At 43.6% G+C, this 26,733-nt stretch overlaps 1 protein-coding gene across 1 annotated transcript in view; it reads left to right on the top strand.

Annotated features, from left to right (window-relative positions):
* The window catches only part of LOC144608686 (endothelial cell-selective adhesion molecule-like), a 94,032-nt gene extending 72,777 nt beyond the window's left edge, over positions 1–21,255 (top strand). Inside the window, exons 2-7 of the mRNA XM_078426676.1 lie at positions 3,543–3,691; positions 5,782–5,983; positions 8,489–8,644; positions 15,744–15,866; positions 17,243–17,384; positions 19,798–21,255. Of these exons, the coding sequence (XP_078282802.1) occupies positions 3,543–3,691; positions 5,782–5,983; positions 8,489–8,644; positions 15,744–15,866; positions 17,243–17,384; positions 19,798–20,194 (1,169 nt within the window). The 3' untranslated portion in view covers positions 20,195–21,255. The remainder of the gene's footprint in view (positions 1–3,542; positions 3,692–5,781; positions 5,984–8,488; positions 8,645–15,743; positions 15,867–17,242; positions 17,385–19,797) is intronic.
* Positions 21,256–26,733: the final 5,478 nt, after the last annotated feature.

Below are 26,733 nucleotides of genomic sequence, written 5' to 3'. Positions count from 1 at the left end.
GTGGCTCAGAAATCAGTGGTGGGCCAAAAGGTGTTGATGCATGGGGTAGAGTTGGTGGATGTGATGAGTGGGGTTTGTAGGAGATAGGTGGGAAGTTAATAGCAATAAGATTGAAGAGGTTCAACACAAGTACAACAAAGATATACTGAAGATAATGATTGCATGAAGCCCACAATGGTTAACAAAGACAGGGGTGCTGGCAAAGGATATTCAGCACACATGAAGATGTAGAGTAAGCAGCATGTATTCAACAGGCTTCATTCAACAGAGAACAGCATGGAAACAGACACATCGGCCCACCAAGTCCATGCCAACCATCGACTAGTTCAATGTTACGCCACTTTCATACCCACCCCCTGCACACTAGGGGCAATTGTACAGAGGCCAATTAACCTACAAACCTGCACATCGTGGGATGAGGAAGGAAACCGGAGCATCCGGAGGAAACCCATGCAGGTCACAGGGCAAGAGTGCAAACTCCACGCAGGCAGCAGCCAATGTCAGGATTGAACCCAGGTCTCTGGCGGTGTGAGGCAGCTACGGCACTGTGGTTGAATTTAAGTTTACAAAATGGAGACACAAGGACCAGCAGATGCTGAAATCTTGAGCAAAACACAAAGTGCTGGAGGAACTCAACAGATCAGACAGCTTATGAGGGGGGCAATAGACAGACGGCATTTTGTGACCTTTCATCAGTTGGAAGGGTTCCAATCCGAAACATTGCCTGTCCATTCCCTCCACAGATGCAGGTTGATCTGTTGAGTTCCTCCAGCACTTTGTCTTTTCTGTAGTTTACAAACGATGCCAGATGAAAACAGCAGAGGCAATTTTATACTTCAAATTTTTATCCAATACAAACTAGATTCTGAATCCTCAAACTCAACCGATGAAGGAATATTAGTCTGTGTTCCATCATTAATTTGGTGAACCTTACTTCAAACATGCATTGAACTTGTTTTGAGGAGTATAATGCTTCTTGATCCTTGGACCTTCTGTCTGCTAATTGGTTTGGTTAATTCAACCGCCCTGCCCCTCTCAGCAGGTAGCCTGAGACTTGCCCACATCAATTTGGGATAAAAACTGTTTGGTCCTCTTTCTAACGTTAAGAATGCAGTTTGCCTGTTTCATGGAGAAACGAGGAACTGCAGATCCTGCTGTACAAAACAAAGACACAAAACCTCACCTATCCATGTCGACCGGAGATACTACCTGACCCACTGAGTTACTCTAGCACTTTGTGCCTTTTGCCTGTTCATTGTGATCTTCTCGTTCACGATCGCAGATTTGTATTAGTTGCGTTCGGGGCTAATGTGCATTTTGTCGAGGTTGCCTAATTAACTAGTGCTTGCACTACTTCAGCAGAAAACCAAAATATTTTAACGCTAATGAGCTCTAAAACAACTCCTGCTGAGGTTTTGCTTTTTTTTCTTGATGAGCCGTTCAGCATAAATTGCCCTCTTGATCTACAAGCAGGATGTGTTTCCAACACAAAATCTTCGCTAATGTATTATGTGCAACAATCTAAAATATCTGAGAGAAGGAACTGCAGATGCTGGCATCTTGAGTCAAACACAAAGTGCTAGAGTAACTCAGCGGGTCAGGCAACATCTGTGGAGCATACGTCCACCACATTGTATTTTAACCTAAAATAATCTAATCTTTGTATTAACAAGGAGTTGGACTAAGGGAGGTCACCTCATGAAAATAAAACATTGTCTATTTTCAGCATTTAACAGTGTCATTGGTATCTTAGGCAACGTAGGACTTGCAGATAGAGTAATGCTCCCTCAGAACTTTGGGTCTCAGACATACAGACGAGGAGCAATACAATTTTAGTACAAAGAGAGGTTCCACCACAGTACCGATCATAGCAATTCAACTGTACGTTGATAATAGACAATAGACAATAGGTGCAGGAGTAGGCCATTCAGCCCTTCGAGCCAGCACCGCCATTCAATGCGATCATGGCTGATCACTCTCAATCAGTACCCCGTTCCTGCCTTCTCCCCATACCCCCTCACTCCGCTATCCTTAAGAGCTCTATCCAGCTCTCTCTTGAAAGCATCCAACGAACTGGCCTCCACTGCCTTCTGAGGCAGAGAATTCCACACCTTCACCACTCTCTGACTGAAAAAGTTCTTCCTCATCTCCGTTCTAAATGGCCTACCCCTTATTCTTAAACTGTGGCCCCTTGTTCTGGACTCCCCCAACATTGGGAACATGTTTCCTGCCTCTAATGTGTCTAATCCCCTAATTATCTTATATGTTTCAATAAGATCCCCCCTCATCCTTCTAAATTCCAGTGTATACAAGCCTAATTGCTCCAGCCTTTCAACATACGACAGTCCCGCCATTCCGGGAATCAACCTAGTGAACCTACGCTGCATGCCCTCAATAGCAAGAATATCCTTCCTCAAATTTGGAGACCAAAACTGCACACAGTACTCCAGGTGCGGTCTCACCAGGGCCCGGTACAACTGTAGAAGGACCTCTCTGCTCCTATACTCAACTCCTCTTGTTACGAAGGCCAACATTCCATTGGCTTTCTTCACTGCCTGCTGTACCTGCATGCTTCCTTTCAGTGACTGATGCACTAGGACACCCAGATCTCGTTGAACATCCCCTCTTCCTACTAACTATAATGATTCATCTTTGGAGCGGATCTGACCATGTGGTGAGCTAATATAACGATATGATCTCTTATAAGCTTGACGATGAGATGCTTTAGACACTCATCCACAACTAGTTGAGGGTAAGAGGAGTTTTGTGAATACCTAGACTCTGGCCAATTTTGTGTGCTCCTTCGAGATGTAGCAGAGGATATTGCTCAGCCATGATTGCCTGATTTCAGACGCTAGATAATCTGACTATCTTATTTGCCTTAAGTTCACAGAGTTCTATGTTTACATATCTCTTGTGCTGCTGCAAGTAAGAATTTCATTGTTCTGTTTCGGGACTTTACTTTAGAGATTGGGCGCGGAAGCAGGCCCTTCAGTCAACCGAGTCCACAGCAACCAGCAATCACCCCGTACACTAGCACCATCCAACACACACAAGGGACAATTTACCAAAGCCAATTAACCTACAAACCTGTAGGTCTATGGAGTGTGGGAGGAAACCGGAGCACCCGGAGAAAACTCGCGCAGTCAAGGGGAGAATGTGCATTTGGCGTATCTAGTCTACTCCGCCATTCATTCATGGCTGATCTATCTTTACTTCCCGACCCCATTCACCAGACTTTTCCCTTTAACCCTTGACACCCTTACCAATCACGTATCTGTCAATCTTTGCCTTAAAAGTACACATTGACTTGGCCTCCACAGTTGTGTGTGGCAATGAACTCCACAGATTCGCCGCCCTCTGATAACTTCTTCCTCATCTCCTTTCTAAAGTATTTTCTTTTATTCTGAGGCTATACCCTTTGGTTCTAGACTCTCCCACTAGTGGAAGCATCATTTATTAACCCAGTCATCCTCTGTGATTTGTTGGTGCTCCTAATTTGTACCTCAGAATTTTAAAAGAGCTCCTACTGTCTTTTGCAGATGTGCGCTCACAAAAAGTACGTCTGGAGATGTCAAGCACCCAGCGGGTCTCCATTGGCAATAGAGTTGTCTTGACCAGTCAGATTATCACAGACTTGCCAGATATAAATGTCACGTTTGTCAGCTGGATGAAGGTGAACAGCGGAACGGTAAGTTAACAGAGGTTTAAGTGATACCACAGCAACAAAGATTCAATGTCTAAACTGAGGTAACTTCATCCATTTGCAATTTAATTCTCCAATTATTCAGCAACACAGGGCAGTGTTTGCTAGGCCACAGTTATCGATTCCAGCTTCCAATCTCGGTTTTACTATTGGAAGGTAACGTGTTGAAACATGTGCTGAAGTGGATTCTGACAGCAATACAGATATCAAGTAATACCAAATGTCTATATTTGTGTGGTTTGCTCTCGGAAGGGGTTTGGTGTATATGGGAAATTTAGTTTAGCTTAGAGATACTGCGTGAAAACAGGCCCTTCAGCCCACCGGGTCCGCGCCCAACAGCGATCCCCGTACACGAACACTACCCTACACACTAGGGACAATTTACATTTACCAAGCCAATTAGCCTACAAACCTGTACGTCTTGTAGAGTGTGGGAGGAAACCGGAGCTTCTGGAGAAAACCCACACAGGTCATGGGGAGAACATACAAACTCCGTACAGGCAGCACCCATAGTCAGAATCAAACCCGGGTTTCTGGCGCTGTAAAGCAGCAACTTTACCGCTGTGCCTCTGTGCTGCCCTCATGTTGATGAGTGGCGAAGAAAAAATCCAATGCAGCTCTAAACTACGTTAGAAATGGCACAAGAAAGACCACAAAATGGTCAACAAACAAGTGGGTAACTGGGCAGCATAGTGATGCATCAGGCAAGACTGCAGTCGCAGAGCACCAGAGATCCTGGCCTCCAGCACTACCTCGTAATATTTGTGACCCCAGAAATATCTCCTGGGTGTGGGGGGTTGGCGGCTGGGGGGGGGGGGGGGCGGGTGGTTGGGGCTGGTGGGCAAGAAGGAAGAGAGACCGGGACTATGTTGAATCCTTTCAGTGCCCTTTACGTGGTGACTCTTTGCACATATGCATGTTTTATGCAAAACAAAGAATTTCACTGTACCGAGTACATGTGACAGTAAAATATCAATCAGTCAGGTGGAGCTGGTGGTTGCCACAGGATCCTTTGCCTCATCACGGTGGGGTTGTCCAGGGTGAGAATGACCCTTTTCCTGTCGCATTTACATGCGTGTTGTAATGCTGCTGCCGTTATGACCTTGCTCTGCACTGGGTGAAGTTAGTTAATCCAGTGGCAAGATCAAGTGTGTGGAGCCACAGTAAAACCGATCCCTGCACCCACTGCACCTGAAGATTCAGTAGCCTCAATGTCCCTCAGTGGGTTATCTTCAGGTGCTCCGGTTTCCTCTCACACTCCAAAGATGTGCAGGTTTGTAGGTTATTTGGCTTCGGTAAAATTATAAATTGTCCATGGCGTGTAGGATGGTGCTGGTGTATGAGGCGATCACTGGTCGGCGTGGACTCAGTGGGTCGGAGGGACTGTTTCGGCACTGCATCCCTGAAGTCTAAACCCTCAGGAGAAATGATCTGAGAATTGAGTCTTTAAATTTCACTTTACATTATTGTTCCAAATAATTTAAAAGATTAGTACAGTTCTGCATCAGTAGTATAAGAAAATAACTGCAGATGCTGGTACAAATCGAAGGTATTTATTCACAAAATGCTGGAGTAACTCAGCAGGTCAGGCAGCATCTCGGGAGAGAAGGAATGGGTGATGTTTCGGGTCGAGACCCTTCTTCAGACTGAAGAAGGGTCTCGACCCGAAACGTCACCCATTCCTTCTCTCCCGAGATGCTGCCTGACCTGCAGAGTTACTCCAGCATTTTGTGAATAAATACCTTCGATCTGCATCAGTAGTGATTTGCAGATTTGCATATTACATTTCTGTTAGTGTTAAATTGAATTGAATTGAATTGAATAAGTTGATTGGCCAAGTATGTGCACATACAAGGAATGTGGCTTGGTGCTCCGCTCGCAAGTAACAACACGAACATACAGTAAACAATTAAGAATAAAGCATAAAACATTAAAACGTTAAGAAGGAGCAGTACACCATGGCAGCCATCGTCGGCGCCATCCGGAAGTAAGAATGTACAGATTTGGTTTGATTGTTTTATTTAGCATGCTGCTAACTTTCCTTTTCTAAGGTGTCTTATGTTTCTTCTTCCCAGATGTTAATTTACAAGGACAACAGAATTATGACAACGGCTAACCGCAATAACCGTGTTGGTTTCCTGCATTCGAAGCTAAACAGAGATGTCTCCATATATATCAACAACACCACTTTAGCTGATACAGCTCGCTATACTTGCACAATACTCACTACAAATTCTGATGTCTTGAAAGAGGGAGCAATCAACCTGTCCGTGCTGAGTATGTACAGTCTACTCTTATTACTACAAACCTCTATATAAGGGTTCCAGTCATAGCAGACAGAGCCTCCCTATAGTGATCTGACAGTACCGTCTCTTTCAGAACACAGGCTGCTAGTTACACTGCTAGTTGCTTCAATCGACACTTTTATTTTGTTTAGAGATACAGCGTGGAAACAGGCCCTTCGGCCCACCGAGTCCGCGCCGCCCAGCGATCCCCGCACATTAACACTATCCTACACACACTAGGCACAATTTTTACATTTACCCAGTCAATTAACCTACATACCTGTACGTCTTTGGAAATTTCGTTTAGTTTATTTTAGAGATACAGCGTGGAAACAGGCCCTTCGGCCCACCCAATCCATGCCGACCAGCGATCACCCCGTACACAAACACTATCCTACACACTCGAGACAATTTACAATCTTTACCAAAGCCAAATATACAAACGTTTGTACAACTGGCAAATGTGCAAACCTGTATGTCTTTGGAGTGCGGGTGGAAACCGGAGCATCCGGGTCACAGGGAGAACGTACAAAACTACGCACAGACAGCACCTGTCAGCACAGCACAGCACAGTGTTAGCACAGAACCCGGGCCTCTGTGAGGCAGCAACTTGACAGCAGCACTACCATATCGCCCCTTAGCGCAATGTCGCCCCTTAGCGCAATGATACTCTATTAAACAATGTATCAAACAGCCTTTAGTACTTTTAGCTTGCAGTAAGCTGTTAAAAAGAACATTGCATTTGAAAAAAACTCGATTCACGAAGTGCTTGGATCGAATCCCTTACTCAGTTGTAGTGGACAATTGGCAATTATAGATACTGTTCACCCCCCATGGTCTGTTATAATGAGGGTTATTTGCAAAACAATCTGCTCCCCCTGGCTCCAATCTGATCCAGTGACTACAATTCCCAGGATGCTCTGCACCAGTGGGACATGGCTCGGGGTGCACATGTACTGAGAATAAGGGGAGAGTGGGGGGGTTCCTTGGCAGGACAGACACGATGCGGGGTGCCTGAGAATAATGTATCAGGATTGCTTGAGTGGATCCCTTGGCTTTAAGGCAATGATGCCCTGGATAATATACCGTGATGCTCGACCATGCTGCTAAATGTACGGTAGGATGCAAATATCCAAACGTGCCATCACTATCTGAAACCACACCGGCAAAGGGCACATGGTAAAGCCAACATAAATTCCCATACAAGTCTTGAACCTATCCTGATTTGGAAATTTGTTATCACTCTCTGAATCCTGAAACACAGAGTGGTGAATCTGTGGAATTCTCTGCCACAGAAGGTAGTTGAGGCCAGTTCATTGGCTATATTTAAGAGGGAGTTAGATGTGGCCCTTGTGGCTAAAGGGATCAGGGGGTATGGAGAGAAGGCAGGTACGGGATACTGAGTTGGATGATCAGCCATGATCATATTGAATGGCGGTGCAGGCTCGAAGGGCCGAATGGCCTACTCCTGCACCTATTTTCTATGTTTCTATGTTTCTATTAAACTCCATTCTCATGAGCACCGTGGGAGAGCCTCATTCCAAAGGGGTGCAGTTTCCAGGCGCACATAGCGATGTGGAATACATTCTGGCCTTTCGTACAACACCACAATCTGAGCAGTAAAGTTGCCACCTCACAGCTCCAGAGACCTAGGTTCGATCCTGACTACGTGTGCTTGTCTGTACGGAGTTTGTACGTTCTCCCCGTGACCTGCGTGGGTTTTCTCCAAGATCTTCGGTTTCCTCCCACACTCCAAAGTTGTACAGGTTTGTAGGTTAATTGGCTTGTGATAAAGATATAAATGTAAAATTGTCCCTAGTGTGTGTAGGATAGTGTTAATGTGCGAGAATCGCTGGAAGGTGCGGACTCGGTGGGCCGAATGGCCTGTTTCCGTGCTGTATATTTAAACTAAACTAAACTAAACCACAGGCTGTAAATGAATGAAAAAAGGACATTTATTTTGTCCAGAGATTCTTATGTTTCAATAAAAGATTAGGGAGTTCACTCTGAACATTGCAGCGATTGCAATGTGCTCCACATGTTCTGAGCATCCGTCTCCACTGGAGTTTAGAAGGATGAGAGGGGATCTTATCGAAACGTATAAGATTATTAAAGGGTTGGACGCATTAGAGGCAGGACACATGTTCCCAATGTTGGGGGAGTCCAGAATCAGGGGCCGCAGTTTAAGAATAAGGGGTAGGCCATTTAGAACAGAGATGAGGAAAAACTTTTTCAGTCAGAGAGTTGTGAATCTGTGGAATTCTCTGCCTCAGAGGGCAGTGGAGGCCAATTCTCTGAATACATTCAAGAGAGAGCTAGATAGATCTCTTAAGGATAGCGGAGTCAGGGGGTATGGGGAGAAAGCAGGAACGGGGTACTGATTGAGAATGATCAGCCATGATCACATTGAATGGTGGTGCTGGCTCGAAGGGCCGAATGGCCTCCTCCTGCACCTATTGTCTCATTTTATTTTGTTTTCCTCTTCCCCTCAAAACAGTTCCACCCTCAACACCAAAATGCTACGTGAATGGAACTCAGTTTATTGGGCATAACGTGACCCTGACGTGCCGCTCGACAAGGGGAAAACCAGTGCCCACCTACACCTGGCAACGCAATACTCCCAAGACACAGTTTTATAACTTCCCAGACCACAGTGAGTACGAAAACTAAAGCTCTTTCGTTCAGTGTGTGATTTATGTCATAGATTTTTTAGATTTAGAGATACAGCGCGGAAACAGGCCCTTCGGCCCACCGAGTCCGCGCCGCCCAGCGATCCCCGCACATTAACACTATCCTACACCCACTAGGGACAATTTTTTTACATTTACCCAGTCAATTAACCTACGTACCTGTACGTCTTTGGAGTGTGGGAGGAAACTGAAGATCTCGGAGAAAACCCACGCAGGTCACGGGGAGAACGTACAAACTCCGTAGACGGCGCCCGTAGTCAGGATCGAACCTGAGTCTCCGGCGCTGCATTCGCTGTAAGGCAGCAACTCTACCGCTGCGCCACCGTGCCGCCCGTCATCTCTCGTTGAATTCTCATGAATAAACACGAAGAATCATAAAGATTTCCTACTGTGCACCGGAGACTACATTTCTAATGTGCTTCTTGTCTGAAGAGGGCTTTAAGATTTCCTGATGTTGTGATAAGCAGGATATGTGCACTGATAGAATCATACAGTGTGGAAAGAGGACCTTCAGCCCAACTTGCCCACGCTGATCAAGATGCCCCCACCTGCACTCCCAGCTCATTAGGCCTATCTCCCTTGCACTGTCCAAGCTCATGGGTAACTTTCTCTTACCCAGCCAGAGGCTCCTCATGATCTCTCCCTGCTATACCTAGAGTTCCCTAGGTCTCTCTCGCCTGCATTCTCCAAGTTCCCTATGTCTCTCTTTCTCTCACTCTCCCCCAATTTCTGAGGTCTCTCTTTACTCCCCTCTCCCTCCCATACCCTCCCCCAAGCTCCCCAGGCCTCTCTCTTTCCTGCTGTACCCCATGTTCCGCAGGACTCTTCCCTACTTGTTTTGTTGGTCCATACACTACTCCCTCTGGCTTGATATGCTTTGGTGACCCATTTTTACATTGCCAAGGATGGTCACCTCCCAGTTTGTAAATCTCTGATATAAATGGATCATTAATCTCTAACAGAGGCTTGCATGATGTATTTTCATGTTGGTCTCCATGGAAAAGAGGGACAGAAATGTATTTTTTTCTATCAGTGAATAGTAACTCCTCAGAAGTCAATGGATTTGAAATTCCCTAGAAATGTGCAATGCCAGCTTTACACAAACACACACACACACGCACACGCACACGCACGCGCACACGCACACACGTACACACGCACACGCCCGCACACACAAACACACACGCACACACACACGCGCACACACACACGCACACAAGCACACACACACAAGCACACACACACACACACACACACACACACACACAAGCACACACACACACACACACACGCACACACACACACACACACACACACACACACACAAGCACACACGCACACACACGCACACACACACACACACACACACACACACACACAAGCACATTTACTGGATCCATTTTTTTCTGGTTACTCATACTTTGGCAACTGAAAACATCTCAATTTATGGTCCGTCAAAACCATTTCTTGGCTCGAAATTGATTGCACAAGGTCATAATTTAATATAGCTAGATAATTCAATTTCTGTGAATAAAATAATAAAGGGATTAAAAATTTTGCATGAAGATTTTTGACTGGTTCTGGGATTCTTCGTGTGTCTGAAATGTAGAACCCTAAAGATATACAATGCAATCTAAGATTGTGCATCTCGCACTGAATGCCGCTCTAAGATTTTAATCAGATTTTCATCACACCAGTCTGAAGAAGGGTCTCGATCCGAAACGTCACCCATTCCTTCTCTCCAGAGATGCTGCCTGTCCTGCTGAGTTACTCCAGCATTTTGTGTCTATCTTCAGTTTAAACCAGCATCTGCAGTTCCTTCCTACGCACTAAGATTCCCATTGTTGCTTTGGGTAATCTACATCAACCGTGAGTCCCTTGCACTGAACCAGGTTTTCAATGCATCTGTGAAGATTGAGAGACATAAGGGAGTTTCATGGAGCAGATCCAGGCAACGGTTACTGAGAACTTGACTTGGACAGGCCCTCGACAATTATATTTGCTTTCTGATTCTTCTCCTGATATACCACTATCTCCACCCACCCTCCCATACCACCCAAAACCAAGGTATTTTTTTCTTGGAGACAAGTGGACAAAGAGTCCCATCAATTTTATGGTTGCATATCTGCATTTGGCGATATTGTGGGTGCCAACACTGGACTGGGTTGGCCTGGGAGATCTGCCATTTTGATCATGGATTCTCTGCTGATGTTGGCAATTAAGGTTTTGTGGAACCTAGGACAATACAGCACAAGAACTGGCCCTTCAAACATGATGGCAAATGTATAGCTAATCTACCTGCGTGTAATCCATTGCCTCCATCTCCATGCACCTATCCAAAAGCCTTTTCAAAGCCACTCTCGTATCTGCCTCAACTATCAACCCTGACGGTGTATTCCAGGCACATCACCCCCTGTGTAAAAAAAAAAATGCCCTGCACATCTCCTTTAAACTTTGTCCCGCTCCCCCTTCAACTTAAAACTATGGCCTGTTCCAGCCATGTGAATGTAAATTATCCATGTTCAGGAAAAGGCAGTTGTAATCCATCATATCTGCCTGATAAAGCCATGAGTCCCATGGCATCCAACTTAGACATCCAACGTGAATCCATCAAGCATGCCAGGTACTGTAGGTACAGCAACACAAGGGAGAGAACATGATAAGGCCACTCAAGGAGGAAAGATAAAACCAACAGTAACTGGGTTGCATCTGTTCAACTTTCTTTAAATTGCTCATTTGTATCTCTTTGGGTTTTTGCCAAACCAGACCAGATAATGGAAGTTCTCATTTAAAGAGAATAATGATAGGACATTTGAATTTGAAGTGTGAAACATCGCTCAATGAAATGGATTATAGGGTGGATAACAGAAGTTGGGAGATGCAGTAATTGAGTTAGTCATAGTTTGGTTAAAGTATGATTCAACAATGCAGCATGTACGAGAGTAATGACCAATCCAATACAGGTGACCGAAACTAAATGTCATCAGCCTTGGACAGTGATGTTAATGTACACGAGACTAGACACCACTGACGTTAGTGACACCTAAATGAATGCCATCTGCAGCAAAGAACTGCAGAATTTCATCTGGTTTAAACTGAAGGTAGACACAAAATGCTGGAGTAACTCAGCGGGACAGGCAGCATCTCTGGAGAGAGGGAATGGATGATGTTTCGGGTCGAGACCCTTCTTCAGACTGGTGATTTACTCCAGCTTTTGGCATCTGCAGCAAAGCTGTTTTCTGCAATATTGTCTCCCACACACAGCTTGGGCAAATAGGTTGAATCAGCTATTGGCAGGCAAATAAAAACTGACTGACAGCTATTGTAAAGCAAAAAATAAAGCATTCATACAGTGTCTTTTTGCATTTCTAAAATAACTGAGCATTTGAAATGGCTGGGAGTAACTTTGGAGTGTCATGAATTAATAAGTAAGCAAAAGTACACACTGAGAGTTAGCAGCTTAATTTGCTTTAGATGTTGGCTGAAGACATACACAGACAGACAGAAGTCCCATGGCTCACAATCCAATAACTGTTGCTTTTCAGAAGGATCTTGAATGAACGCCTGCTGGCTGTAGATGTATTTCAGCACACTGCTCCCGATGTATAGAATTGCGCTGTTGAGCGTGGACTCTCCCTATCATTATCCTGTTCTAATATTAAAAAAGCAAGTGCAGATATGACTCTCTATTTCTGCAATTTTCAGAAGTGTTTCTGAATTTATGTGTGGTCGATGCCGGCTCGGAATCTGACAGGGAGAACATTGAATCGGGTTCCACAATTGATCCAGACGTATTCATATTTAATGATTCGTTTCTTGGTGCAGTTCCCTCATCACTTGGCGCTCAGTGTCTTCTCCTGAGACTCTCCTAATGAGCTCATCAGTTGCTCTTCAGGTGTAATTTAAAAATTATCCACAGAAAAATCCCCAAGGTCGTCCCCTTGATTAATTATTACAATTTTAATGGAATGTTGAAACGGGAATCTCTTCATTCTGTAGCGTAGAGCTGATGATTAAGGATGCAGAAAGTAGGCCTTATTGTCCACGACTTCAGAATATCCTATAGTGTCATGGAGAAGTATTGAAACAGACTTCACAACTCACAGAATCCGGGCTAAATCTGTGGCAGAGTGTCATGGCTATTAGTGTAGGAAGGAACTGCAGATGCTGGTTTAAACCGAAGATAGACACAAAAAGCTGGAGTAAATCAGCAGGTCAGACAGCGTCTCTGGAGAAAAGGAATAGGCGAGGTTTCGGGTCGAGACCCTTCTTAAATCTCATTAAGGAAATCACCTGTCTGACTGACCACATAGAGTTAAAGAAGATAGACACAAAATGCTGGAGTAACTCAGCGGGACAGGCGGCATCTCTGGAGAGAAGGAATGGGTGACGTTTCGGGTCAAGACTCCAGCTCTTAGAATTGATACCTCACAGCATCAGAAAACTGGGTTCACATTTCATTTGCAGTGCTGTCTGTGTGGAGTTTGCACCTTGTGCCTGTGATTGTGTGGGTTATCTCAGGTGCTTTGGACTCATCAGAAGTCCCAAAGACGACAAAACATAGACACAAACTCAGGAGTAACTCAGAAGATCAGGCAGCGTCTCTGGAGAACATAGGTAGGAGACATGTCAGGTTGAGACCCTTGTTGACAGCATTTTGTGTCTATCTTTGGTATAGACTAGCACATACAGTTCATTTTTATTATATCCCAAATACTACAGGTTGGCAGGTTAACTGGCTGCTGCAAACTATTCCTAGTGTAAATGTGAGTGGTGAAATCTGAAGTGAGTTGATGGGAATATGGGGAAAATAAAAAAACACAGGATTAATGTAGGATGAGTGGAAATGAGTGGTTGATGGTTGGCATGGACTTGATGGGTTGAATGGCTGCCTCTCTCTCTCTTATCAACCAGCCATTTCTACTTGTTTTACTAAATTATACTTTTTCGGTCAAGTTTTACTACCTGTGCGCCATTTTTAAAGAGTAGTCTTTATTGTTATGTAGGAAAAGTGGGAACAAATTTGTGCACTGAAATCTCCCAAAATAACATCCTGATTATATACAGCCACATCTCCATTTGCAAAAGGGACATATTCCTTGAAAACATTTCATTAAACGACATTTCGTAAATCCAAAAGGCAGTGCAAAAGGTATTTTGTGAGTATTTCAATTTATTCCAATGGGCAGATAATGGCATGCAAAAAAATAGATTTGTAAATCAAAATTATTTTTCCAAAAATGTGGATGGTATTGTACTGAAATTTCAAATATTTAAGCATTCATATATTGATAATATACTTTTTTGCTTTGGAGTTCAATGTTAATCCTTTAATTCTGATGTTAGTTTTTACTTACACACTTTTATTTGTTCCTGGTCAGGCTGAATGTTTGCTTTGATATTAACCCAGATCTGTGCCATTACCAAGGTATGGGAATATTGAAACAAGAAAGTTAATCTCCAGGTGTTCAAACAGGATTTTGTGCTGAGCAGCAGCACTGGAAGTTCTCAGTAACTGATTTTGAAGCCAGAATATAAACAGGGTTCATTGCTTATGTTGAGATCTTGCTTTGATGGTCCAGGTGTCTGACCAAGCCATTGCAAAGCTATACAAAAAATGGGAGATCATTTCATAGTTGGATCAGGAATTTTATAAATTGGAGCAACTGAAAATATTTTTGGAATCCTCTGAATGGCAAAGATTTTAGGATGTGTCAGTGAATGTTCCCGATGTTGGGGGAGTCCAGAACCAGAGGTCACACAGTTTAAGAATAAGGGGAAGGCCATTTTGGACTGAGATGAGGAAAAACGTTTTCACCCAGAGAGTTGTGAATCTGTGGAATTCTCTGCCACAGAAGACAGTGGAGGCCAATTCACTAGATGTTTTCAAGTGGGAGTTAGATTTAGCTCTAAGGGCTAAAGGAATCAAAGGATATGGGGAGAAAGCAGGAATGGAGGTACTGATTTTAGATGATCAGCTATGATCATATTGAATGGCAGTGCAGGCTCGAAAAGCTGAATGGCCTATTCCTGCACCTATTTTTCTATGTTTCTATGCACATTTAAATAGAATTTTTTTTTTAAAACTGTAGATGCAAGAAATCTTTACTTTTATTATAAATAAGGACAGAAAATATTGGAAACATTTCGCGGGGCAACACAGTGGCACAGTGGTACAGTTGCTGCCTTACAGCACCAGAGACTCAGGTTCGATCCTAACCACTGGTGCTGTCTGTTCTGAGTTAGCATGTTCTTCCTGTGACCACATAGATTTTCTCCGTATACTCCGGTTTCCTCCCACATCCCAAAAACGTACAGGTTCAGGCTTGGTTTCTGGTTAATTGGCTTCTGTAAATTTTAAATTGTCCCTGCTGTGTAAGAGTGCGCTAATGTACGGGGTAATCGCTGGTTGGCACGGGCTCGGAGGGCCGAAGGGCTTGTCCCCGCACTGAATCTCTAAAGTCTAAAGTAAAGTCTAAAGTCAGGCAGAAAACCAGAGTTTCATGTCAAAAACCTCATTATTATTGGGACAGAGAAAGAAGAAAGTGAGTTTTAATTTGCAGAGAAGAGGGGAGGGAGGTATAAGACGAAGGGAATATCCGTGCTGGTTTAGGGTCAGGATGGGTTGCTGGTGGGACAGTCAGAGGTTGAGAAGGAAATATGATGAGCATAGATCACCATAAGGTAATCATTTCAAGATATCTTGCCCTTTTAATAGTCCCAGGTCTTGCCAGAGAATGGTTTGGCATTGAGATGGTGCGTAATCAGGTTATATTGAAGAAAGGTCATATCCCTGGACCTGAATAGGAATACTTCACTTCATATCATGGAGAGACACAAAATGCTGGAGTAACTCAGCGGCCCAGGCAGAATGTTTGGAGAGAAGGAATGGGTGTATCATGGACTTTAACTAAGTGGAAAATGGAAAAGAGCGTCTTTTTTGATCTAATTCTAGTGGGTATGAATGAAAAGGCACTTGGGATGTATTTGTGACTTAATCCAGCAGGTTGCCAATCTTGGAGTCTTAATTGCATTTTGACTTTCTTAATGTTCATTTTCTAGACTCTCAAATGGGAACTCTGACACTGAGGAACCTCAGCAAGGAGATGTCTGGGTTATACATTTGCAGATCCATCAATTCAATAGGGAATGCATCATGCTCCATACAGATGGATGTGCTAACTTGTAAGTACAGCAGCATATGTGGGCAGTTCCTCGATTGTAATCATGCATTGTCTTTCCGCTGACTGGTTTGCACGCGACAAAATCAAAAGCATTTCACCGTACCTCATTACGCGTGACGATAAACTAAACTGGTGCACTTTGTTGATCGAAGTCAACTGATGTTAGTGATCAATTCTGTGGACTTATTTTATGCCCTCTCTAGTTGTGTAACCCATTCATTTATGACCGAACACACTTTTAAATAATGTTATCAGCATGATTGTTATCATCTGCAACCCACGCCTTGACCCCAAAAGTTATCTCCCAAATTCAGAATGCCTTTTAAGCAAGACTGGGTATTGCAATGCTCTAGGCCTGCATTTGCTGGAGTTTGGAAGGATGAGGGGGGACACATTGAAACTTAATGAACAGTGAAAGGCCTGGATAGAGTGGATGTGGAAAGGATGTTTGCACTGGTGGGAGAGTCTCAGACTAGAGGGTACAGCCTCAGAATAAAAGGACGTATCTTTAGAAAGGAGATGAAGAGGGATTTCTTTAGTCAGAAGGTGGCGAATCGCTGGAATCCATTGCCACAGACGGCTGTGGAGGCCAAGTCAGTAGGTATTTTTGAAATGGAGATTGACAGGTTTTTGATTAGTAAGAGTGTCAAAAGTTAAAGGGAGAAAACTAGAGAATGGCGCTGAGAGGGAAAATAGATCAGCCACGATTGAGTGGTAGAGTAGACTCATTGGGCTGAATGGCCTCATTCTGCTCCTATGATTTATAAAGGAATCTTAAGGCTTTGGAATAGAATTGTAGCCATCACAGCAGGGATTAGGGATGGATTTCTATCTCAACCTCAGTCCTTCTCACCTCCCATAGTTCCTCCAGGATGAGAGGCTGCAGTGCAGGGAACAGAAATGCCACACCTGGCAACGTTGGGTAGCGTGCTCAATCGGAACTGTGAAGATTCATTGAACAATGTTGCAGATAGTCATTTACAGGCTTCTTACACCCAAAGAAGCCTCAAGTACACATCCAATCTTCAATCAATGAATTGCAGAGGAAGGAACTGCAGATGCTGGTTTAAACTGAAGGTAGACACAAAATGCTGGAGTAACTCAGCGGGACAGGCAGCATCTCTGGAGAGAAGGGATGGGTGACATTTCAGATCGCGTCCCTTCTTCAAACGTCTGAAGAAGGGTCTCGACCCGAAACGTCACCCATTACTTCTCGCCAGAGATGCTGCCTGACCCGCTGAGTTACTCCAGCATTTTGTGTCCAATTTTCAGCATCTGTCCTCTTGTTAAACCTCCTGTTTCTCTTGTTTTCCGTTGCGATTTGAGTACCCGTCACGAAGGAATGATCCATCTTCAACTTGTTTCTACTTTCCACAGCAAATAATGCGGGACTCTTCGCTGGGGCTATCATTGGGGCATTCTTAGGGATATGTTTGCTGCTCGCTATCATTGCCTTCTTCTGCATCTATCAAAGGAAGAGAAAATTTGAAACGGAGGAGGATCTGGCTAATGAGATAAAGTAAGTATCCGAGTTTCCACGAAATTCGTGGAGTTTAGTTTAGGTTAGTTTAGAGATATGAATGAATGAATGAACGAATGAATGAATTAATTAATAAGTTTATTGACCAAGTATGTGCATATGAATGTGCCTTGATGCTCCGCTCACAAATGACAACACAAACATACAGTTAACAATTAAGAATAAAGCATAAACACATCAAAGCAATAAGGATACACCATTACGGTCTAAACATGTGTGGAAGCAGGCCGTTTGGGCCACCGAATCCACGCCGACCAGCGATCCCCATACACTACTTCTATCCTACATACTAGGGGAAATTTACAGCAGCCAATTTACCTACAAACCTGCACATCTTTGGGATGTGGGATGAAACCGGAGCACCCAGGGAAAACCCATGCGGACACAAGGAGAACATACAAACTCCATACAGCCAGCACCCGTGGTCAGGATCAAAGATACTAGAGGAGCAAGATGAACCACTCCGTCGAAATCGCCTACACTGAAGTGTAGTATGCAAAGGAGCGCAACGTCTGCCATTTTAGTAAGCAAACCCCACCGTTCGCTATGTGTAATCAGTGTTTTGGGGAACAGTATGTGTGATGATACCATAAAAATGCAGAATATATCTCATCTATCAATTCACAGATTTTTGATATTTTTCTTTTTAAATGTTTCTGCAAGTATCTGCCTACTAAAATGGCGCCATGACATACTACGGCTTTTAGGGTCTAGTGGTCTATCTTGCTCTGCTCTATTATCTTTGGTCAGGATTGAACCTGGGTCACTGGCACTGTAAAGCAGCAACTATACTGCTGTGCCACTGTGCTGCCACACTTGGTGCGTTGGATCACAACATATATGCACAGAGACATACTGTATCTATACACATGAACCAGGACAAGGGTTTCAATGAGCAATTTACCTGAATGCAACAGTAGTTTTCTTGACAAAATGCTGGAGTAACTCAGCAGGTCAGGCAGCATCTCAGGAGAGAAGGAATGGGTGACGTTTCGGGTCGAGACCCTTCTTCAGTCTGAAGAAGGGTCTCGACCCGAAACGTCACCCATTCCTTCTCTCCTGAGATGCTGCCTGACCTGCTGAGTTACTCCAGCATTTTGTGAATAAATACCTTCGATTTGTACCAGCATCTGCAGTTATTTTCTTACACTAATAGTTTTCTTGATGTCACCTACAGAGCTAATGACATCTTAAGTCCACTGTGAGATCAAACAAGCAACATTTTTCCTTGGTTGGGGAATGTAGGAAGGGCTCATGAGAACAATTAGGTAGAGACAGTAAAAAGAAAACAGATGGCAAATATGTTCGGCTACTCAATTTTCAATTATGGAAGATTGCAGAACTCAACAACCATTATAGTCCTTTGAAACATCTGTTGACCCACTCATAACTGCCTGTCACATTTAGAGTATTAAAGAGTGAGCTTGCCATACACTTTAACCGTACTGATTTCCTACTAATAAAGTCTTGGTTACAGTAAAACATTCACCCAAGACTTATTTCACTTTCTGCAAAAAATTTGGGATTTTAACTCATTCGACCAATATCCACCCAGAGTGAAGAAAGTTGTACCACATCCAGTCTAACATCTGAATAAGATTCTGTGGCCTATCAACTAACATGAGTTCTGAGTTGTACTGAATGGTTATGTTTTATTTTGATGTTGTTACTGCTTATGCTTTGGGTGGAAACTACAACGGACTGTTACAGTACAACATTGAAAACTGTGACCTGATTTTCTTTTTGGCAAGTGTGAATGTGCAAATGTGAGTGTGCAAGCGTGAACGGGTAGGTGTGAGTAAGTGCAAATATGTGTAAACTTGTGTGTGTGTGTGTGTGTGTGTGTGTGTGTGGGAGTGAGCGTGTGTGTGAGTGTGGATGTGAATGTGCAGATGTGAGCGAGCGAGCATAAGCAAGTAGGTGCGAGTGTGTAAGTGAAAATAAGTGTCAGTGTGTGAGTGTGTGACTGAATGAGTGTGCATGAGTGAGTGAGTGAGTGTGAGTGAGTGAGGGAGTGTGAGAATGTGCGTGTTCATATGTTTCATAGCATTATTTCACCAGCCATTCCCACAGCCTCATGAGAGTAAAACATGGGTCAGTTCTCTGGTGGAAAAATAAGTTAGATTAAAACAACCAAGGGATATTTACAGAGAGTATAAAGAAAGTCATTTCACTGTGAGCAAAAGAGTAAGTTGCGAGTCCCAGAGATCATTAGACATAATGGAAGTTTTGTCGAGCATGCTGTACTTTCCCACCTTGCTCCATCTTGTTAACACACGATAGGCAATGTTTGCGATCATGATGAGCTAAAACAATTTAAAGCAACGATCCTCTCCATCCCTCCTTGGATTGTTACTAATTGCACTGATTTTGACGCTTGCTTTGTTCACAGAGAGGACACTCAGGCACCAGTGGGAAACGTATGGATTAAGAATGGGAGCTCTGACATCATCTCCAAAAATGGCACCCTGTCTTCGGTGAATAGCACAATGCGCGCCTACAAGCCGTATCCCGCCAAGCCACCGTCGGACACTGCGTCGACTATCACCGCCATGAACGTCAGTCGCGCCGGGAGTGGCAAACGTCCAAGAAGTGCCCAAACACCAGCTACTGCACCGAGTGTCAACACTCACCACTATAGTCCTTCCCCTAAGTGGCAGAATGGAGCTCGGCAGCAAACGCCAAAAGAGGAGCCCACCTTGCCCCCAATGTCCTCATCAAATCTCGCCAGGATGGGGGCGGTGCCAGTCATGGTGCCAGCTCAGAGTCAATTCGGATCACTGGTGTAGCGGCACATTGGCAGTACCATGCCACTTGAGATTCTTCAATGATTTCCCCCCTGTTACCAAACAACAGGCTTCGGATGCAACCTGTTTATGGTTGCAGTCCAACATTGTAAACAATTACCTGAAGTCTCGTAACCTCGTTTTAAAACATTTTTACAGCTAGAAATCTAAAGAAGCCAGAAGTAAAACATTTAGTGGATTGATGAGCTGAGAACTATTTCTACCTTGGTATCCCACTAACATTTCAAACATTGTAGTTGCTCCAGACTGAATCCTTATAATCCTCTACCTCTACCACTCTGGTTGTTCTCATCTTATCTTGACACCAAACTAACGTTCCTAAAGCACTCCAATTCAATATATGGCTTGTTTTAAAGGTTATCCATTCAGTTTTAGTTATACCCATAAAAAGTACTGAAAAATGCTCTTGCTAATCCCCAATGAAGAGGAATTCAGGCATGACCACTGACTCACATCACAATGTATCATTTTTGTGAGCAGTTTACATTTCTCCTTTGTAGCTTTTATTCCCTAGCTCTCTAATATGAGATAACGGTGTGACAACAGAATCTAATGCTTTTGTCAGCATCACTTCCCCTTTTGGGTTGAATCATCCTTGCATTGCAGAAGATTGAGAGATGATCAGATCGAAGCAATTCAAATAAAATTAATTGAGGACCCAACAGCATAGAAAAAGCAAACACTATTTCCTTTAGCAGAAATTGATAACAAAGCAATGTAATCTCAACACTGGAGCCAAATAGTACGGTCTCTATCTCACAAGAGTGTATGAATTATAGGTTTACTAGGTTAATTCCCGGAATGGCGGGACTGTTATACGTTGCAAGACTGGAGCGACTAGGCTTGTATACACTGGAATTTAGAAGGATGAGAGGGGATCTTATTGAAACGTATAAGATTATTAAGGGGTTCGACACGTTAGAGGCAGGAAACATGTTCCCAATGTTGGGGGAATCCAGAACCAGGGGCCACAGTTTAAGAATAAGGGGTAGACCATTTAGAACGGAAATGAGGAAATACTTTTTCAGTCAGAGAGTTGTAAATCTGTGGAATTCTCTGCCTCAGTGGAGGCCAATTCTCTGAATGCATTCAAGAGAGAGCTAGATAGAGCTCTTAAGGATAGCGGAGTCAGGGGGTATGGGGAGAAGGTAGGAATGGGGTACTGATTGAGAATGATCAGCCATGATCACATTGAATGGTGTTGCTGACTCGAATGGCCTACTCCTGCACCGATTGTCTATTGTCTATTGAAATGGCCTCACTCTGAAGGCTGGACAATAGGGCAATTGATCTTGTAGTAGATTTTTGTTACACGGCCAAGTAGGCCCCAGATCAAATTGAACAATAGAGAGTTGAATGAGCTACTGTTCTCACTCATGAGGTTTGACCATTCGTACGTGGGGAGTCGGCTGGATCAATTACAGTCGGCTGCCAACAGAAAGAAGTGCAAACTTGGAGAATTGGTGCATGAGAGGGGAAAGCATGGCCATCAGCACGGGAAACACCTGGAATGAAGGGGGTCATTGGTTCTGCTTCATCTTGTGGCCTATGACTGCCACGTTGATCCAATTACAGTTTCATAATCTTTTTCAGCATCCCTATACTACATGTAGACACAAGGAACTGCTGATGCTGGAATCTTATGTAGAAAACAAAGTGCTGGAGTGACTCAGTGGGGTCAGGCAGCATCTCAGGAGGGGATGGATAGGTGACATTTTGGGTCGGGAAACTTCTACAGATCGTCCTTATGTTGGAGATAAATCAGTAAGCTCTTTAATACACAAGAGTGTATTAATCATGAAATGCCCCACTCTTACATATGAAGAAGGATCCCAACCTTTCCAGATGCTGCCTGACCCACTTAGTTACTCCAGTAACTTGTGTTCCCTCTGGTAAATGCTGGAAATATATTATCTAGTATAAACAGAGTGCATGCTGAGGACATACAAGAGCCGGAAAGCTGGAATGTGTGCAGAGCTCATTTATGGGAATGTTGCCAGGACTCGAGGGCCTGAGCTATAGGAGAGGTTGAGTAGTCTAGGGGTTTATTCTTTGGAGCACAGGATGATGAAGGGTGATCATGTGGAGGTGTACAAAATCATGAGAGGACTAGGTAAGATAGTATATAGTCTTTTACCCAGAGTAGGGGAATCAAGAACCAGAGGACACCCTGTAGGTTTAAGGCAAGGGGGAAAGATTTAATAGCAACCTAAGGGGCAACCTTTTTACACAAAGGGCGGTAGGTGTAGGGAACGAGCTGCCGGAGGAGGTAGTGAGACAGGTACTATCACAACATTTAAGAAACATTGGGACAGGTGCATAGATAGGATAGGTTTAGTGGGATATGGGCCAAATGGGATTTGTGTAGATGGGGCATGTTGGTCGGCGTGGGCAAGTTGGGCTGAAGGGCGTGTTTCCAAGCTGCACGACTCGCTGACTCTAAGAGGCCAGTTTGCCCAGCATGACAAAGTATTCTGAGATGTTTGGAACAGCAGATTGTTTTTCTGCCATTATTCATGAAATGCAGTGCCTAACAGTTAAAGTTATAACCAACAATTCTTCATGAGTTTTCCAGTGGTACAATTGGAAAGTTATTAAACACCATCCATGGGTGAACCAAGAAATAGATAGGAGGGAGAAAACAATACTTGAGAGTAAACTAATTAGCAATAAAATGGGCTAGTTCATAAAAAGAAAGTGATTAGCACAAGCTAACATGAATACTTCAGAGGCAGAGGCAGTAAAAATTATAACAAGGGATAAAGAAATGGCAGAAAGATTAAAACAAATATGTTGCATTCATTTTAACTGTAGAAGATGTAGAACATATATAGTGTGGGGAATCATAAGTCTGACAAGGCTAAGCAATAAAAGATAATAAATTTAAGAAAATAAATATAGTGAAGGTATTATTCAGAATTAAACCCAACAATCCATTGGTCCTGATGACTTAGATCAAGGGTTTTAAGAACACAGAGAACAGATGCATTAATTTTACTTCACCATAATTCCCCAGAGCCTCAATTGGCTCTCATGAATTGGAAGGCAGCAAATATTCAAGAAAAGATGGAAAGCAAAAATGGGGAATTATAAACCATCAACATCAGTGTGGAGGAAATAGCAATACCAGAAAGCATTATTAGGATGAGTAACGGGCCACTTAGGAAATTAATGTTATTGTTATTCAGAATCAACACAATATTTTTAAAAGATAATTGTGTTTCCCAAATCCATTCATTCTTTGAGGATGAAACTAGCAAGGTACATTAAGTAGATTTTCAGAAAGTACTTTGTTAATGTGCCAATAATTGGTTACTACACAACACTCATGGGATCCCCGTAACATATAAACATGTAGAAACAAGGAACTGCACATGCTGGTTTACCAAAGAAAGACACAAAGTCTTGTGCTGGATTAACTGGCTGGCACGGTGGCGCAGCGGTAGAGCCACTGCCTTACAGCGCTCCTGACTACGCGCGCTGTCCGTACGGAGTTTGTACGTTCTCCCCCTGACCGTGTGGGTTTTCTTCGAGATCTTCGGTTTCCTCCCACACACCAAAGACTTACAGGTTTGTAGGTTGATTGGCTTGGTATAAGTGTCAATTGTCGCTAGTTTGGGTAGCGTTAGTGTGCGAGGATCGCTGGTCGGTGTGGAATCGGTGGGCTGAAGGGCCTGTTTCTGTGCTGTATCTCTAAACTAAACTAAACTAAATCTGATCAGTCTGAAGACGGGGTCTCGACCCAAAACGTCACCCATTCCTTCTTTCCAGAGACGCTGCCTGTTCCCTGAGTTACTCCAAGTATTGTGGTTTCAGATCAATTTGAAAACCTTTACCTGAAACATAAAGAGTTAACATGAAGGTGTCACAAGCAATTAGGAAGGCAAATAGTATACAGGAGTTTCCTTATGTTCCTGAAACTCGATCATGTCAATACTGACACAAAAAAACCCTGTTCCCACTACGCCCACTTATATTGCTGGGACCCACTTCCCTTGCAATAGATATCAATGTCCTGCTCACACTGTTTTTGGTGCTGCCTTCTCTTCTTACGGAGCAGTTTTTTTTATACACCGAAACATCACCTATTCTTTTTTTAAACTGCAAGGCATATGTTAACTGAAGTGTTTAGCTTAAGGTGTTGAGATGATAGTCTTGGGGTAAGGGACTGGACATTTGGGGCTCGGGTGAGTGGACATCTTTTCACAGAGTTTCACATATCATCAGTCTGAAGAAGGGTCTCGAGCCGAAACGTCTCTCCAGAGATGCTGCCTGTCCCGCTGAGTTACTCCACCATTTTGTGTCTACCTTTGATTTAAACCAGCATCTGCAGTTCCTTCCTCCTCCTTCATATCTCATCCAGTTGTGTGGACAAGATGCCCGGATGTCGATCACCGTTGTGTAAGACCTTGTTGGAGGTGCATGGACAGCCCCAGAAATACCTTGAACAGATTGTAAAGATAGACACAAAGCTGGTGTAACTCAGCAGGTCAGGCAGCATCTCTGGAGAAAAAGGATGGGTGAGGTTTTAGATTGGGACATTTCGTTTTGGTTGGTAAGCCACTTTCCCGTTGATCTTTGCTGTGGACATTAATTAGACTCTAGAAAGGGCTAATTTGAAGGGAGCAAGTAGTCAAACTGCCTATTCCCTGGTAGCATGCTGCTTCTCTTTATGCCAGAGCTATCTGATCAGATATTTTGGCTTTACCAGTCGATTATTTGTTTAATTTGAGACCCCCAAATTTTGTACACCTTTCACCTTCATAGAAACATAGAAAATAGGTGCAGGAGTAGGCCATTTGGCCCTTTGAGCTAGCACTGCCATTCAATGTGATCATGGCTGATCATCCACAATCGGTACCCCGTTCCCCATATCCCTTGATTCCGCTAGCCCTAAGAGCTTTATCTAACTCTCTTTTGAATGCATCCAGTGAATCGGCCTCCACTGCCTTCTGAGGCAGAGAATTCCACAAATTTGCAACTCTGGGTGAAAAAGTGTTTCTGTGCCTCATCTGTGCTACCCTATCCTTTTACTCACCCCACCCCACCTCCCCACCACAAGATAGACAGGTCCTTCACGTTAAACAGAAGGCAGGATGAGGGCACTTACAAATAAACGGTGATCAACGACGCACCAGGAAGATGATGATGTGAAGAATATTTCTACTAGATTAATGTAGTGGCTTCTCAGGGTTGATCATAAACAAGTATCATTTGATTCCCAAAGCTACCAACCTGACAGAAGTCTTCCAGACTTGTATGCTTGTGGTTATTACCAAATGCAATAAAACTTAAGGTGCCAATCCTACACCATTCCTTTAACATGATTTCCACTGGAGAATGCTTGGACGTTTAAGGAACTTAGCCAAGTTGATGTTCTGATAATGACAGGATAATGTGTAGAGTGATTTGGTCATCTCTTTACATCTCCTCAGCTCTTCTTGTCGAGATGGATCTGAGCTCCAACTAAACCTAAGGGCGGCACGGTGGCACAGTGGTAGAGCTGCTGCCTTACAGCGCTTGCAGCGCCGGAGACCCAAGTTCGATCCCGACTACGGGTGCTGTCTGTACGGAGTTTGTACATTCTCCTTGTGACCGCGTGGGTTTTCTCCGAGATCTTCAGATTCCTCCCACACTCCAAAGACGGACAGATTTGTAGGCTAATTGGCTTGGTGTATGTCCAATGGCCCCTAGTGTGTGTAGGACAGTGTTAATGTGCGGGATTCGCTGGTTGATGGGCCGAAGGGCCAGTTGCGGCACTTTATCTCTAAACTAAACTAAACAAATAAGCATCATAAAATACATTTAAATCTGAAAATTGTTTATTACTGAGTATTGTGTTTTACATGCGATCTGATTTGTCTTCTTAAAATGTGATTTTAGATTGAATCAACAGGGGATATTCCCATTTCCCCTAGGGTCCTACATTGTCTTAAACGTTCTTGTAGTCTTTTCAGTTTAAAAGAAAAGGTAGTTTATTAAAGTCATGGGTCAGGGTTCAGTAGAAGCTAACACATAAGAATTATTTACAATAGTTTATCTGAAGTTGATCAAAACTGGATGGTGGTTCGGTTTGTAAACCACACACAATGTGTTGGAATTATTTGCCTGGGTGTGGCTTGAACAGAGTTATTCTTGTGTAGAAAAGTCCAATACATTAGTTGTGGATGAGAAACACCTCGGCATCCACTTGCGGATAGCACCAAAGCACGGGATTTTGTTGAGGGCAGGTCATTCTCAGTGCACAGTGAGATTATGTTGAGTAATTATTTGCCAAAAGCCATTCAGATGGCTCATATTTAATTACACCTCACGACTTCTAATCTTGACTGAAACCTCATGCCTACCAAACCTTCCTTCAGTTAGAATGTTTGCTATTTGGGTTACTGGGGGTATGGGATGCAGGAGGTGGGGGTAGTGGAAGAGTTGATGAAACTAGTTACTATGTTGATAATTATTAATATAGGATAATAATTAGAGTTAGAGGCAGGAAACATGTTCCCAATGTTGGGGGAAGTCCA

This window comes from Rhinoraja longicauda, chromosome 32 (assembly GCF_053455715.1).
Source record: "Rhinoraja longicauda isolate Sanriku21f chromosome 32, sRhiLon1.1, whole genome shotgun sequence".
Lineage (NCBI taxonomy): Eukaryota > Metazoa > Chordata > Chondrichthyes > Rajiformes > Arhynchobatidae > Rhinoraja > Rhinoraja longicauda.
This window is presented reverse-complemented; position numbering and strand designations above follow the sequence as displayed.